Source organism: Apium graveolens, chromosome 9 (genome assembly GCF_009905375.1).
Source record: "Apium graveolens cultivar Ventura chromosome 9, ASM990537v1, whole genome shotgun sequence".
In the NCBI taxonomy this organism is placed as follows: domain Eukaryota; kingdom Viridiplantae; phylum Streptophyta; class Magnoliopsida; order Apiales; family Apiaceae; genus Apium; species Apium graveolens.
In genome coordinates, this window is record NC_133655.1 from 79,457,087 (window position 1) to 79,470,781 (window position 13,695).

General features: G+C 37.1%; 3 protein-coding genes across 4 annotated transcripts; 1 reads left to right on the plus strand and 2 right to left on the minus strand.

Annotated features, from left to right (window-relative positions):
• The first annotated feature begins 625 nt into the window (after positions 1 to 625).
• Positions 626 to 3,687, plus strand: LOC141682913 (L-ascorbate oxidase homolog). The gene is made up of 8 exons (XM_074487598.1): positions 626 to 1,144; positions 1,241 to 1,350; positions 1,468 to 1,738; positions 1,926 to 2,025; positions 2,136 to 2,487; positions 2,637 to 3,002; positions 3,077 to 3,155; positions 3,227 to 3,687. The coding sequence occupies exons 1-8, from the start codon at positions 1,004 to 1,006 to the stop codon at positions 3,500 to 3,502; spliced, it is 1,695 nt and encodes a 564-aa protein (XP_074343699.1). The 5' UTR covers positions 626 to 1,003; the 3' UTR covers positions 3,503 to 3,687.
• Positions 3,688 to 4,685: 998 nt separating this feature from the next.
• Positions 4,686 to 7,571, minus strand: LOC141683133 (PTI1-like tyrosine-protein kinase 1). 2 transcript variants are annotated; one of them, XM_074487831.1, is made up of 6 exons: positions 7,082 to 7,571; positions 6,882 to 6,991; positions 6,004 to 6,796; positions 5,683 to 5,919; positions 5,430 to 5,576; positions 4,686 to 5,111 (listed from the first exon to the last, which is right to left on the minus strand). In XM_074487831.1, exons 1-6 carry the CDS (start codon positions 7,295 to 7,297, stop codon positions 4,983 to 4,985), a joined length of 1,632 nt encoding a protein of 543 aa, XP_074343932.1. In that variant the 5' UTR covers positions 7,298 to 7,571; the 3' UTR covers positions 4,686 to 4,982. The 2 variants fall into 2 exon arrangements, with proteins under 2 accessions (XP_074343932.1, XP_074343931.1); XM_074487830.1 differs by having other exon boundaries at positions 5,427 to 5,576; positions 7,082 to 7,566.
• Positions 7,572 to 9,102: 1,531 nt separating this feature from the next.
• LOC141684348 (uncharacterized) lies at positions 9,103 to 13,221 on the minus strand. Its single transcript, XM_074489271.1, has 3 exons — positions 12,502 to 13,221; positions 12,025 to 12,144; positions 9,103 to 9,329 (listed from the first exon to the last, which is right to left on the minus strand). Exons 1-3 carry the CDS (start codon positions 13,060 to 13,062, stop codon positions 9,312 to 9,314), a joined length of 699 nt encoding a protein of 232 aa, XP_074345372.1. The 5' UTR covers positions 13,063 to 13,221; the 3' UTR covers positions 9,103 to 9,311.
• Between the last annotated feature and the right edge of the window lie 474 nt (positions 13,222 to 13,695).

The following is a 13,695-nucleotide window of genomic DNA, read 5'->3' on the forward strand; positions in this document are numbered from 1 at the left end:
CGTAGGTAACTCGCAGCCGCTACCCTTCGGGTAAACCGCATTTAAGCGACATGCTCTCGCTCAGGAGACATAATCATAAATAAATTCTCTTCCCGTGAGATTCGAACCTGTAATCAAAAGAATAGTTATCCTTTTTTAACAAATTAAACCAACCCCGTCAAAAAAACTCTACGAGAAATAGTATGTCCGGAGTCTATATTTTGTTTCCCGGGCAAATCAAGTATAAAAATAAATTTGCCAAAAAAAAATTGAAAAGATAATTTTGTTTTTTCATAAATTTTCAGGTATATATATAAAAAATTTAATGTGAAAATAATTTCCCTTTAGATTTTGTAGTCCCTTTTAAATGTCTGCTGAGTGCTGACACATGTTTTGGTGTTTTTTGTACGAAAATTGTAAAAATGGCGGGTCACTTGATATGAATTACTAAAATATACGCGCGTATTATGTATAGAAAAGTGTATGCATGCATGATCTTTTCCTGTACATTAGGTCACTAGATAAAGATTTAGTTATCATAATTATCAAGAAAAAAGAGAAGGGCTAAACACAAATCAGTTGTAATATATGTTTACAATCTGTTAAATGTAGTAAGAGATAAATACCATGTATACATTTTGTTAACATTAGGTTTGTCACACGATAAAGATTGTAAAGATGTTGTGAGAGAGTAGGTTACTCTTCTATTGGATTATACTTCACAAATCACAATTACAACCAACTCTTATTTACACTATACTAGCATTACCACTCCTGACTGCTGACTTTTATATGCATCATATTTTTGTAGGCTTTCATAGAACTTGTTCTCCTTTTAAAGTCTTTATTATACACACGTTAGGCTTGTCTTTGTTTCTACATACAGCTTTTGCTGTTGCTGCAGGTTTTGTTTGTAATCTTCTTGTATTGATAGTCAGGCAATGGTTAGCATACAGAAGTTGGAGTAATATTGGTGCCAACAACATACATTCTTATCCTTCTCTCTTCTAGCTTGGTTATTGATATGATGAAAATGTTTCATTTTTTGGTGATTTTGTGTAATATATTGATCAATATCATCAGTGTTAGTGCTGAAAGTCCATACAGATACTTCCATTGGGATGTGACTTATGGTGACATCTTCCCCTTGGGTATCAAGCAAAGGGCACGTACTAAAATTTTACGTTGTGTTTATGAGCTATATGTGTATGTGGATGTGTGATTATCAATCATGATCGAACATATTCATTGTGCAATGCAGGGAATTTTGATAAATGGACAGTTTCCTGGACCTGATCTACTTTGTGTTACCAATGACAATCTGGTTATCAACGTTTATAATCACTTAGACGAGCCATTTCTTCTCTCTTGGTCAGTACTACATGTGTGTGTTGTGTGTGTGTGTGAAATGGATTACATTTAGTCATGCATAGTACATTTATGTAGTAATGTAGGTAAGTTTGCATGTGTATGTATTTGTTGATACAGGAATGGGATTCAACAGAGGAGAAACTCTTATGAAGATGGAGTGTATGGAACAACATGCCCTATTCCTCCTGGCAAGAACTTCACATACAAGATGCAGTTAAAAGATCAGATTGGTAGCTTCTTTTATTTCCCTTCTCTGGGCCTCCATAAGGCTGCTGGTGGTTACGGAGGGATTCGAGTTCTCAGCAGGCCCAAAATCCCTGTTCCATATCCATCACCAGATGGCGATTACACTCTTCTAATTGGAGATTGGTACAAATCTGATCACAAGGTAATTATCTTAATTTCTTGTATTACTACTAATCATCTCCTAATTTTATGTCTAAGTATATAAAATTAATGTCACTATCACTTGTACAGTTAAACATATAAAAAATCTAGTTATAATTAGTCATGGTAGGTGTAGAGCGTTTAAATAACTAACATTGTTTTTTGTATCGGTTCATCGATTATTACAGAGGTTAAAATCAGTTCTAGACCACGGTAGGATGCTTCATGGTCCTGATGCCATATTAATCAATGGCCATAGAACTGGTTCATCTTTGACTGTTGAACAAGGTGATACTAATTTATGTTGTGTTGCATCAGCATGCATGATGAAACTATATATTACACATGCAGCTTAATATGTGGGGTGTGTGTGTGGCTAATTTCGATACAAATTTCAGGGAGAACTTACAGATTAAGGATATCAAATGTGGGGCTTCAAAATTCACTGAACCTCAGAATTGTGGGGCACAGAATGAAGTTAGTTGAAGTGGAGGGGACTCACACAATTCAAAACACATACTCATCACTAGATATTCATGTTGGTCAGTCTTTGTCAGTGCTGATTACTGCAGATCGGCCTCCTCAGGACTATTATATTGTGGTTTCCAATCTCTTCACCGAAGAATTCCTCACCTCCACAGCCATCCTTCACTACAACAATTCTCAGAAGCGAGTTTCTGGAAGGCCTTCATCTTTCCACAACAACAACAGGCATGTTTCGTGGTCGCTATACCAAGCGCGTAGCATTAGGTACATTTTTCTTCATGAGAATGTTTTGTACATTGAAGGCTCTTATTCTTGGTCCAGTATTGTCGAATTGTGTTATTCTTGGTATGTCCCAAAGAAATTAGGAAATTTTGTTAATTAAAGTGTCTTCTTGTATTGTGATGTGTTTGCAGGACTAACCTTACAGCTAGTGGTCCAAGGCCAAATCCACAGGGATCGTATCATTATGGCCAAATCCCCGTCAATAGAACTATCATGATTATAAACTCTGCAGATCAAGTTAATGGGAGGTTGAGATATGGTATAAACAATGTCTCCTTCGTTCCAGCAGACACGCCTCTCAAATTAGCAGACATCTTTAACATTTCAGGAGTTTTTCATGTTGGAAGCATCCCTGACTACCAAGATGATCGACCTTTTCACCTCGGTACATCTGTAATGGGCGTTGGCTTTAGAGAATTTGTGGAAATCGTGTTTGAGAATCATGACTGTATCACCCAATCCTATCATCTTGATGGATACTCTTTTTTCGTAGTTGGGTAAGAACACATGACTGTGTATCAGATGATGTAAAATTTAGTATTGGCTCATAACAAGTATGTTATAATTGCAGCTTAGATAGAGGTACGTGGACTCCTGCATCAAGAGACAAATACAATCTTGCTGATGCGATTCCCCGTAGCACAACACAGGTCAGCAATTGCCTATTCATAATCTTCAGAGGTTGTAACAACTGAAATCTGACACTATAACATTGTTGCAGGTATATCCAAATTCATGGACTGCTATATATGTAGCGCTTGATAATGTTGGAATGTGGAACTTGAGAAGTGAGATATGGGCACAACAATACCTTGGCCAACAATTTTATCTGCGAGTGTATACGCCAGTCATGTCCCTCAGGAATGAACTGTCTATTCCAGATAATGTGGTGCTTTGTGGCAGGGCTGTTGGTAGAAAGATACCACCTTATCCAGGAATCTTACAAAGAGATGAAGATGAAAAGCAAGCATCACACGATCTGAAAATTGACCCTTAAACACAAGAAACTCATGGTCATATCATATATGCAGTTACAAGTTTAAAAATATAGTTGGCATTTATTTTTGGAGCAAAATGTTAAGCCCATTCATTTCTTTGTAGTTCTAGTAGTCCAACAAGATATTTGTTTGTAAGTTTTTCCATTAGTAACTTTGAAGACAAATTACCATTGGTTTGGTCATTTATTTGAGAGTAAGAAACTTTTGTTTACATTATGTATCTCCAGGACATGTTATGGTGACTGGTGAGGAATGGATAACAAGACCTTTTAAGCGATTGCTGCCGATAAATAGAGCATAGGATAACCTGAAATTCAACGTAAGATAACTCTTTTCTACCATTGAAGAAAAATACAATTATGAATTCATTATTGAAGAGTAAGCTCAAATGCATAAACCATTATAACTCATAATCATAAGAACTTGTATCAACTGTTATATGTTGTAGACAGGATATTCGGTTGAACACAGTGGATTATATGTAATGCAGCATTTTGAAGGGGAAATCAAGTAGAAAGATTGAAACATGCATGCCTCTTACAATTTCTAAATCAAATCCCCCCCCACAATCGTTCTGATCTTTTTACAGGAGGATGGATATCTTTCTGTATCTTAGTGCAGTGTGTTTACACACATGTACCGCTCAAATTCGACCTCTAAAGGCTTAAACTTAGAGGTGTAAACTTAGCATCAGGAAGCTCTGGTGTTCTTGATATAACTGGACATGATCTGGCATGACATTATTTTTTCAATTGTACACTCAGTTGCAAGCTAGAGTACATTGTGGTTCCAATCTATCCACCAAGGATACTCGTGGCCTGATAATCACATTTTCTATCAAGTGACAACAAACAGAATGTGGCATGCCATTATCAGACCAATCAAACAATTTTCCACCATTCATGAGGCCAAAAGGAATGTCAAGTTTTCTCTTCGAGCCGATCATCAGCAGAACCTAGGTAGCAATGGCATTTTAAGGCCAAAGTAGTGTACCAAACAATTCACGGATGTCCTAATTGAGAGCTACTTGAAGGTTTATATGCATATCTTGTTATATTTTACAGACACAGACAGAAGTTTGTACTTCAATTAATGGCTTCGTGGTCCATGAAGTCTGTATACAGCTTACGAAGTTTGGCATTATAATCTATAGTAAATTAGAAGTAAATTAGAAGCACAGGAGAGAGATATTGCAGTATGTTCATATAGCTTATTAGAGTTTTCACTCATATATACAGTCAAGTAGCCTTACTTGAATGTCGCCTATTATACACACTAACACAAGAACAAAATTTATCTACATGTTGAATGTAACAAAACAATTTGTAAACTTTAGAAATCAACCTTGACACACAGAGCTTTCTGCGAAAAACTTATTTTGTAACTTTTTCCTCTTGAACAAATATACGAGCTATTATATTTCTTTGTTCGGTCCTTGGGAGTGTATTACTAGTCTCATCATTCATCAGTGAGCTATGTTCAAGTAGAATCTGTCTCATCAGAGTGAGATGACTCCGTGTCACCATTGAGACTAATTCCTCCAAAAAGCCCTTCTTTCTTTATCTGCATCTCTAACCACTGCTGTGGTTCCTCAAATAGTTGCAGAATCTGATCAAGAAGAACACATTCTTATACAGAAACTGTAGGTACACGCAAGTATGTGAAAAATAAACTAGATTTTGGAGGTTCACTTGTAGGATGAAGAGCAAAACTCTAATACAAGTAGTTAAAAGTGAATAAATAAATTTAGCCTAAAAAGTAAGTGAATCAATTTGTCTCCGTGGCCTTAAAGAATTATGTTATAGGCTCGCAAAAGTAGGTCTTTTCAAAGAGTAGCAATGGACTAACTTTTAGGTTGGCCTATATTTAGGAAGATGAAAATAGGTAGTTACAAAATAGTGCGAGGACATGTTGAAACCTTACCACCTTCATTGTTGGCCTACTGGACGATTGATCCAAGAGGCATAGTCGTGCTACAGTCATCATTGTTGCCATCTCATCCTTGTCGTAATCTTCGTCTAGGAAAGGATCAATTAGACATTCACATAAGCTAGAATCAAGTAGAGATTTTGCCTGCAGAAAAACTTATATTAATGCTCAAACTTTGAGGTGTTGATTTCAACATCCTGCCTTTGTTCCCTTTCCCATATAAAGTATGACTCGTGTTTCATTATCTTACCCATAAAACCAAGCTTTCATGTTGAGATTCCTGATTTGTCTGTATAGCTGCTTTCCCGGTGATTAGTTCCAGGAGCACAACCCCGTACGAGTAAACATCAATCTTTTCATCAATTCTGCCATACATCATGTACTCCGGTGCCATGTATCCAAAGGTACCAACTACATCAAATGGTCTTTGACGTATAGATGGTTTCTGAGTTTGTTGATGTACTGTTGCAGCTCCAAAATCTGACAGCTAAGGATTTACAACCAATTAAACTGTATAAATTTACTGTGAAGTTTTTAGTACGAGAAATGTAAATAATACATTGAAACTTACCTGAGGTTGGCAATCGTCTGAGAGAAGAATGTTTGATGACTTGACATCCCTGTGTATAATTGGGGGAGAGAAAGAATGGAGGTAATCTAATGCCTTGGCAACATGAATAGAAACCCTCATTCTGTCACTCCATTCAAGCTGATTTAGCCTGCGCTTCAAGCTACACTCCAATAAATTGCAGACAACAGCTTGCATTTCCTGACTATAACAATACCCAATAAGCCGAACTATATTTTCATGATTTAAACTACTTAAAATTTCTACTTCTCGAAAAAAGAAATCCTCGGAGGAATTTTTCACGGCCTTTAGAACTTTCACAGCAACAGCTTGACCTTTTTCAAACTTGGCTCTGTACACCTTACTGTGCCCTCCCTCTCCAATAAGAAATCCAGGATCGAAGTTGTTTGTTGCATATTTAAGTTGTTCTGCACTAAACCGCCTGCCAGATCCTCTTATATCTAAAGTGGCTAATCTTTGAAATACTTTCTGACTCATCCTTGATTGCATCTTAGAGTTCTCAGAGTTTCCAGTTTGATAATTTGAGGGTGAGGCTGACGAAACTGGCATTGACACTGATTTTTTCACCTGGAGGACTCTTCGTGCTGATTGATTGGGGAGAGTGGATTTTGATGGAGTTGACAGAGAAGATCGAAGGACTTTCTTTGTAGAAGATGAGCCCTGTTGTGAAGTGCCTGCCATCTGTATCAGAATCCTCCCTGAACTGTCCAGTACTAAAAGGGTACAAGTAGGGGGCAATGTTTTCAAGCATCTTGAAACCTTTGAATCGTCAGGCCTACATCACAAATTTGAACGACGAGTTTGTAAAATAAGATTCAAATTGAGAACTTGAAGAAAAAAAAAACAAAATTAAGTATTACAGAAAGTTGCTGCATCCGAGGGCAAGAATTGTTGCAAAATATGTCCGGACTTGATGGCTCAGAGCAACCATGTATGAGCTTCCTGTACAAACCTTTACTTGGAATTCCACCTGCAACCGATATGAGAAAGTGTTTACTTGTGACCAGAAATATCAATTCATATTAATGACTAATAAGTAAACAATGTGATTGGTTCTGACCTGTTTTGACTTGCAGAGATCTTCATGAATATGAAATGTATTAGGATCAAATTCACAGCCATCTAGTTCTTGCACATGGACAGCAAGCACACTGTCACCTACCATAACCACCATATTGAGTAAACGCAGAAGCACTTCCCTGCTGCTGTTATCATCTTTTAAACCAATGACAATCATTCTCTTTTTTACTGTCTTGGACCGCAGCAGGGAAAACATTCCTGCGGGTACTGCTCCTATGAATTCCGAACTGTCAAAAACACCAGATGATTATTTGTTTGCAGGTAGCATAAGTTCTTATCAAATGAATGGAAAAATGTCCCTGTTGTACATTTCAGCTCTTCTTGTTTTGTAAGACTACACCCTCGGGGGTTATATTTCTCTTTGAACATAAGGTACAGCACATTAAAGAATGGTAGCTGATTAGAGAATCATGTCATAAAATGTCGCATTTTGTAGCTAGATTTTAGCATTCAAGTGATGGTAGATGCAAGGAACTTAATGCCTAGAGCCTACATTTTACCCCAAATAAAATTCACCAATTTCAAGAACTTAATGCCTGCTGATAATAATACTTCATTACTTCTTGTAACTTCATTTTTAAGTGCCTACTTAAAATCCGAAAGAGGCGTACATGAACCCGGATAAGGGCTCATTTAGATGCTAAAGTTTCAGTTAAATGGATATGAATGCTCATCAAGTGAGACAAGAACCGGAAAACAGATTAATAGTCAGAAAAACACAAACTTCAAACTGGTTGCACGTGCAGGATCATGTACATTAAATTCAAAAATATGACAGTATTAGGACTAAGAATTTACAGTAGCTGGAGATTGTTTCCGAGAAGTTGAGCAATAATTGGAGTTGATGTTTCTCCCTCCTCTCCACATTTCTATTTAGATCATACATCATTGTCTGTCCAAGCAAGTATTCAAACCTTTTTTAAGTTGGGCATTAATGGGAATCAATGTAAGTACCACTTATTTTTTACATAAGCCTCAGTTATAATACACCCTACCCTCACAAAACCTACTTCCTTGGCAAGGTACTCTTAGTATGGTTGATTTGGTTTAGTATCATAAATTCATAAGACGTCAAAAATGTCCTCAAAACTAGTTAGTAGGTCACTAGCTCAGCTGGTAAAAACCTTAAATTATAGCCCCGGATTTGATTTCAGTTGAATCTAAGCTAAGTATTAACATCGTCCCTTTCATAAGCTACCGAGTATTTTTCTTTCTTGTTAACACAACCCATCAATGCACATACCGATAAGGGGCTTTCAATTTGTTACGACCTAAAGTTTAGTATTTAATAAACTCAACATTTTTTTTTTTTGGTTAGGGTGAATGAAATGAAATGAGATTTTAAGTGGAAAATGATTAAATTTTCTAAAATTTTCATTTTTTCACTCATTTCATTCCTAACACCTACATTATAATTAACACCCCAATTTGAGATGAAATGTTTCATTCCTTACTAACCTCATTTTCTTCACAATTCTTATCATAACAATTTTATCCATCTAATTATTTTTTTTAAATCTTCCCTCCAACTCCCATTTATTTCCCATTTATTTCGTTTACATACATTCCATTTCGTTCACCCAACCAAACACATCCTAAGTACCAATAAAATAGGTTAGGTGAACTAACTAAAACAGGTTTTGCACTTGAATGAGGCAGGTAAAAAAAGGTGAAGCTCAACCACCACCGGATGGTCCCTGTCCTGTACCGATACATCTCCAAAACAAAACTCCAATTTAGTTTATTATCCCAGCCATCAAGAACCGGACCTAAAGGTTTTGGTCCATGATTACCGACAGTCAGGCAGTTCCTTTATGATGAGCTATAACTGATTGCTTTATGTGCCCCAAGAGTATCACAATATCAAGGGGACGGACAAACATGAACAGAGACGGAGTGAATACTACGGTAAAGGCCTTAAAACAGAACAAATGGACTGCCAAATATATTCTGATTTCTCATCATTCCAAAAAAAAAATGGGTGTGTCAAAGGAGATGCGATTGTTAAAACTTTCCAATAACCCATGGAGCTACAAAAAGCAGGCAGTTTATCACATTCACATTAGTTAAAACTTTTCAGGTACAGAAAAGAACAAGATTGCAAGCCCTAACTAGGCGTACAAACAAATTTAAAATTGAAATACACATCAAGCTACCGCTTTACAACTAGCCCCGATAATAGTTCCTCCATCTCCATAGCTTATATTCAATCATGCCTTTTCAGCAACCTGCACAGAACATAGAAACAAGGACATTAGGCCCATACTATTACCGGACTCGTTATGATAAACCTAGCACCCTTTCCTTATGCATGCACTCACGCTTGCAGGGAAGAACAGAAAGATTAAATAGGAGGTCATTTCTAAATAATAAATATAACTGCATTAATATTTATGCTATAAATCCATTGGTAGATATCTTTTACCAATAAACCAGTCATTCCCTTCAATTTGGTACTGTGTGCTATCAAAGATGAGCTCCAAGGTTAACTCGATGGGGTATGAACAAGTTTAGTTTTTATCAATTACCCTGTTAACAGAATATCTATTTATCCCGAAACTAAACCATCAACAACAAACCTGCATTCCTACTCCTACTTCCAGTTCCCCAATCAACTAATTGACAGTTCCCTGAACAATAAACTGACTTGTGCATAGTATTCATTATGTAAATGCATCTTTACCCCTGCCGAAGCCAGTACATAAAGATATAAAATATGCGTTGACTTGGCATTCCATATAAAGCAACAAGAAATTTAAGAGATAAAGACAAGTTCTCTCTAAAATTCAAACTATATTACTACGGCAAAGAGCCAAAGACACACTATTGATTATGAAAGAATCTATTTTCGGAATAAAAGCCGAGGAATATGATTGATCTAGTATCCTGAAACCGAGGCAGGCCTTTGGCACAAATGAGCTAATGGTGTTGATGTATCATTGATGTGTATAGATAGTTGTTTATCAACTCAGTTCATACTCGGGTATTAACCAGAATCACCGGAACTTCTAATAAGTTCCATAACATCTCAAACGCTCCCACTGATATTATTATACTCATATTGCACAAAGCTACTAATGGAAAAGATAGAAGCTAAAGTTCATATACTGATCCACACCACCTGTTTTCTAGCAAACTAAATCATCAATGACCAACACTTTTCAACTAATTAGCACCTCATGCATAACTATTAGCTACGCTTCAGACGTATTAAAAAAATTTGGGACAATAAATCAAGGCGTTGCCTATCAGAAGAATAATTTGTTGAGCATAATTACAAAAAAGTAATTAATCATGTGTGCTAAAAAAGAACCTCTTCTCTTCTTAAAAAAATTTAAGATCACATTTGACATCAGCTGAAATCAAAAACTAGAAAAATATTAGTGGCAAAAGGCACGATGACTGTAAGACTTATGTGAAACAGTCTGGCCAGCTAAGAAGCATGGGTGCAGGTGTGCGGCTTCGCGGGGGCGGGAACACGAAAATACAGAAAATTCCAAAATTTGGGGATTCAGGAGGGGGATACGGCAATTAATAATAATAGAAATATGTATATATAGGTAATAAATTAACAAAACCTAGAGCAGCATTCAAATTAAAGTAAATACTCAAATAGCCATATTTACAAATATTATTAAAAACAAACAGCAACTAACAAAAGAAAATAATAAAAGAAACAGTACTGATATAGTTGGTAGTGTACTGGTGTAATGTGAGTAAATCAGTCAAACCACACCCACAAATATCCATCCATATACATGTGTCATGTGCGTGTGCGTGTGCGTGCGCGTATATGCGGTTATATGCTATGTTACTCGGACTCGGCTATAAGTGTCCAACATGGACACGTGTCCAAGTGTCGGACTCAACAACATTTTGAAAAATGTACATGTTTTTTGCTTAAAATAAGTGTCCATGTCCGAGTGTCGATTGTCCGACACCGGGTACTCCAAGGTAAAATGAAGAGTCCGAGTAATATAGCTTATATGTACGTATCAGATCATCAATCTATCATAATACAGCTTATAAATCTGAAACTTATACATACATACATACACCAATCACCCATTACATACATGCACACTGCAGAGAGAAAATCGATTATCAACAAGCCCACGCCGGGCGGTGAAGATGATGCTGGAGTTTGAACAGGGACGCTGGAGGCTGAACAGCGACGCTGAAGTCACCTCCTTATCTTTGATTGGGGTAAGTCTTGGACTGGGGAAAGTTCTTTAATTGGTAACTAAATTCCCATTCTTTTTATATTTTTTGTTTAATCAGACTGTAAAATTACTTTTTTCTACCCCTCTCGCACCACCCTCATGAATCTCTTAGCTGAAATACGTAAATACGCCACATGGTGTACGCGGTTCTTCACCCAAGTGAAAACCCCCTGCTTGGTAGCTGACCACTAAATTCTATTTTCAAAATCAACCAACTACAATAATTCAAATTCATAATTCAAAATCATAATTTTATGGATTTTACTTCAAAGCCAAAATTTGAACAGACCGTCTCTACTCATTTTTATGAAGCCAGTGTCATTATGACATTGGAACTGTAAGAAGTACTGGAAACCACTTGCGCAGGCAATATTAGGAAAGATACTTTGTTCGGTGTTTCTATTTTAGTTTTCTTAAGCACCTTTCTTTGTATGCATCAAAAGATCTTAACATGGTAAACAATAGCTGATTGCATGGATATACTGTTAGTGTTCCTCAAAATTCTGTACCACACTGGATTAGAATAATTGCTGGCATCATGTTGAAAGAATTACAGTCATAAACCGGACACTACATGGAAACTGGCAACTATACATAAAGATAATAAATGTAAACTACAAAGCAAACAATAAAAAGAAACTTAATAATAAAAATAAAAATGAAAATATTAGCGACAGTAAGAGTATAAATTCTAAATCACCTTGTTAAGAGGATTGTCAGGAGATTTCTTCCACAACTTCCATATCATATCCTTGTACTGAGTGTGAGTAAGGCCTGGCTTTTCCTCCTTCACCTTCGGAAGCTCGGCTTCTTCAAATGCCTGTACATATATAATATATATTACCAATCAATCATGTATTCATGTAGGAAAAGCCAATCCAATATAAGCAATATTTTAATACTAATCCACTTAGCTTAGGCTGAAACTGGGAGCCCAGACGCTACATTTCAAATTATAACAGAACTTGCATTTTTTTTCTTCCGCAGGTTATTTAGGCCAATCTAACTCTATAATTCACTAAACGATAACTACATTTAAAGAATTCATATACATCAAAGAATATGCAAGTCATGAAACCGAACTTAATAAGCATTACCTACACGAAACAAACAATCCGCAATTTAATTTCAATTAATTCAACAAAAGAATACGATTAACAAAATAACAAAATTCGACCTTAAAAGCAGCCTTGAGTCTTTTCTCGGGATGCTTATCCACAGGCAAACTCTCCCCAACACTCATCTGCGCAATCGCATCCTCCACTGACCTCGCCTCAATAATCGAATCATCACGATTTGTATTCGCCACAAGTACAACACTCTCATACTCCTCCTCAGCCGCAGTCCTACTACTCCTCCTCTTATCCTCCTCAACTTTCTTCTTAATCTCCGCTTGCTCCTCCTCTCTCCTTTTCCTCAACTCCGCCTCCGTAACTTTCGGAACCGGTATCGAAACTCGATTCGCCTTCTTATCCGTCTTCTTCACCGCTTTCTCCAGCTCCTTCTCTTCTATCTCAGCTAATCGTTTTGCCTCGGCTTTTCGAGCCGCGGCTTCGGCACGCTTCTCGGCTTCCTCTTCTCGTTTCTTGGCGGCGCGTGATTTGGCACCCTCGGCTTCGCGCCAATACTGTTCTTCTTTGTCGCGAGCTTCGCGCTCTTTGCGGTCGCTCTCGGTGGCGCTTTTGCGTGCCCTAGCCGCCTCGGCTTTGCTGTTTACTCCCATTTTCTTCGGCGGCATCGCTGATCTACGGTTTTGAGTAGTGGATTCAGACGATTTTGATCGGAACTTTACGTACACGGGATTGTATCTATAACTGGTGAATATGTTTACTGGAGATGTATCGGGTTAAAATGAAGGTGGAGTCTGTTAATTGTAAATGGGTTAGGCCACGCAGACCGGCAGTATTGGACTTAGTTCGGCCCAGGAGTATATAATTATATCGGATCGTGATATCCGGGATGGACACAGTGCTGAGTTGGGACGGTTTCACACTTTTAAAGCCCCAACACATTTATTACTAATTACGAAAATATCAACCGATTCATCTTGAAAAAATTTAAAAATCCAACTCACTAGTCATGTGACGGGTTGGGTTGATTAGGGTCGGGTTGATATGGTTTGAAAAAAAATATCACGCCACAATTATATAAACTACAAAAATAAGTTTAAAACGACAAAATTATGTCTGAATTAAAAAACTAACAATCATCCAAAATATTACAACCATTCATAGAAAGTCTTCTCCAACATGTGTGCCAACACAGTTATTCCTGAGGTTGACCTCTAATAAGTCCTACGATCTACAATAATTATATCCATGATTGATAAGACGAAGTGATTTTATGGTATTGACTGAGACAGTTTACATAC

Coding starts and splice junctions, on each gene's coding strand:
- LOC141682913 (XM_074487598.1), top strand. CDS start 1,004: ATGATGAAAATGTTTCATTTTTTGGTGATTTTGTGTAATATATTGATC. Junction 1,145..1,240: donor CCTTGGGTATCAAGCAAAGG/GCACGTACTAAA, acceptor TGTGCAATGCAG/GGAATTTTGATAAATGGACA. Junction 2,488..2,636: donor TACCAAGCGCGTAGCATTAG/GTACATTTTTCT, acceptor ATGTGTTTGCAG/GACTAACCTTACAGCTAGTG.
- LOC141683133 (XM_074487830.1), bottom strand. CDS start 7,297: ATGTTTTCCCTGCTGCGGTCCAAGACAGTAAAAAAGAGAATGATTGTC. Junction 6,992..7,081: donor ATCTCTGCAAGTCAAAACAG/GTCAGAACCAAT, acceptor TATCGGTTGCAG/GTGGAATTCCAAGTAAAGGT. Junction 6,797..6,881: donor CTCGGATGCAGCAACTTTCT/GTAATACTTAAT, acceptor TTTGTGATGTAG/GCCTGACGATTCAAAGGTTT.
- LOC141684348 (XM_074489271.1), bottom strand. CDS start 13,062: ATGCCGCCGAAGAAAATGGGAGTAAACAGCAAAGCCGAGGCGGCTAGG. Junction 12,145..12,501: donor GACTCAAGGCTGCTTTTAAG/GTCGAATTTTGT, acceptor ATATATGTACAG/GCATTTGAAGAAGCCGAGCT.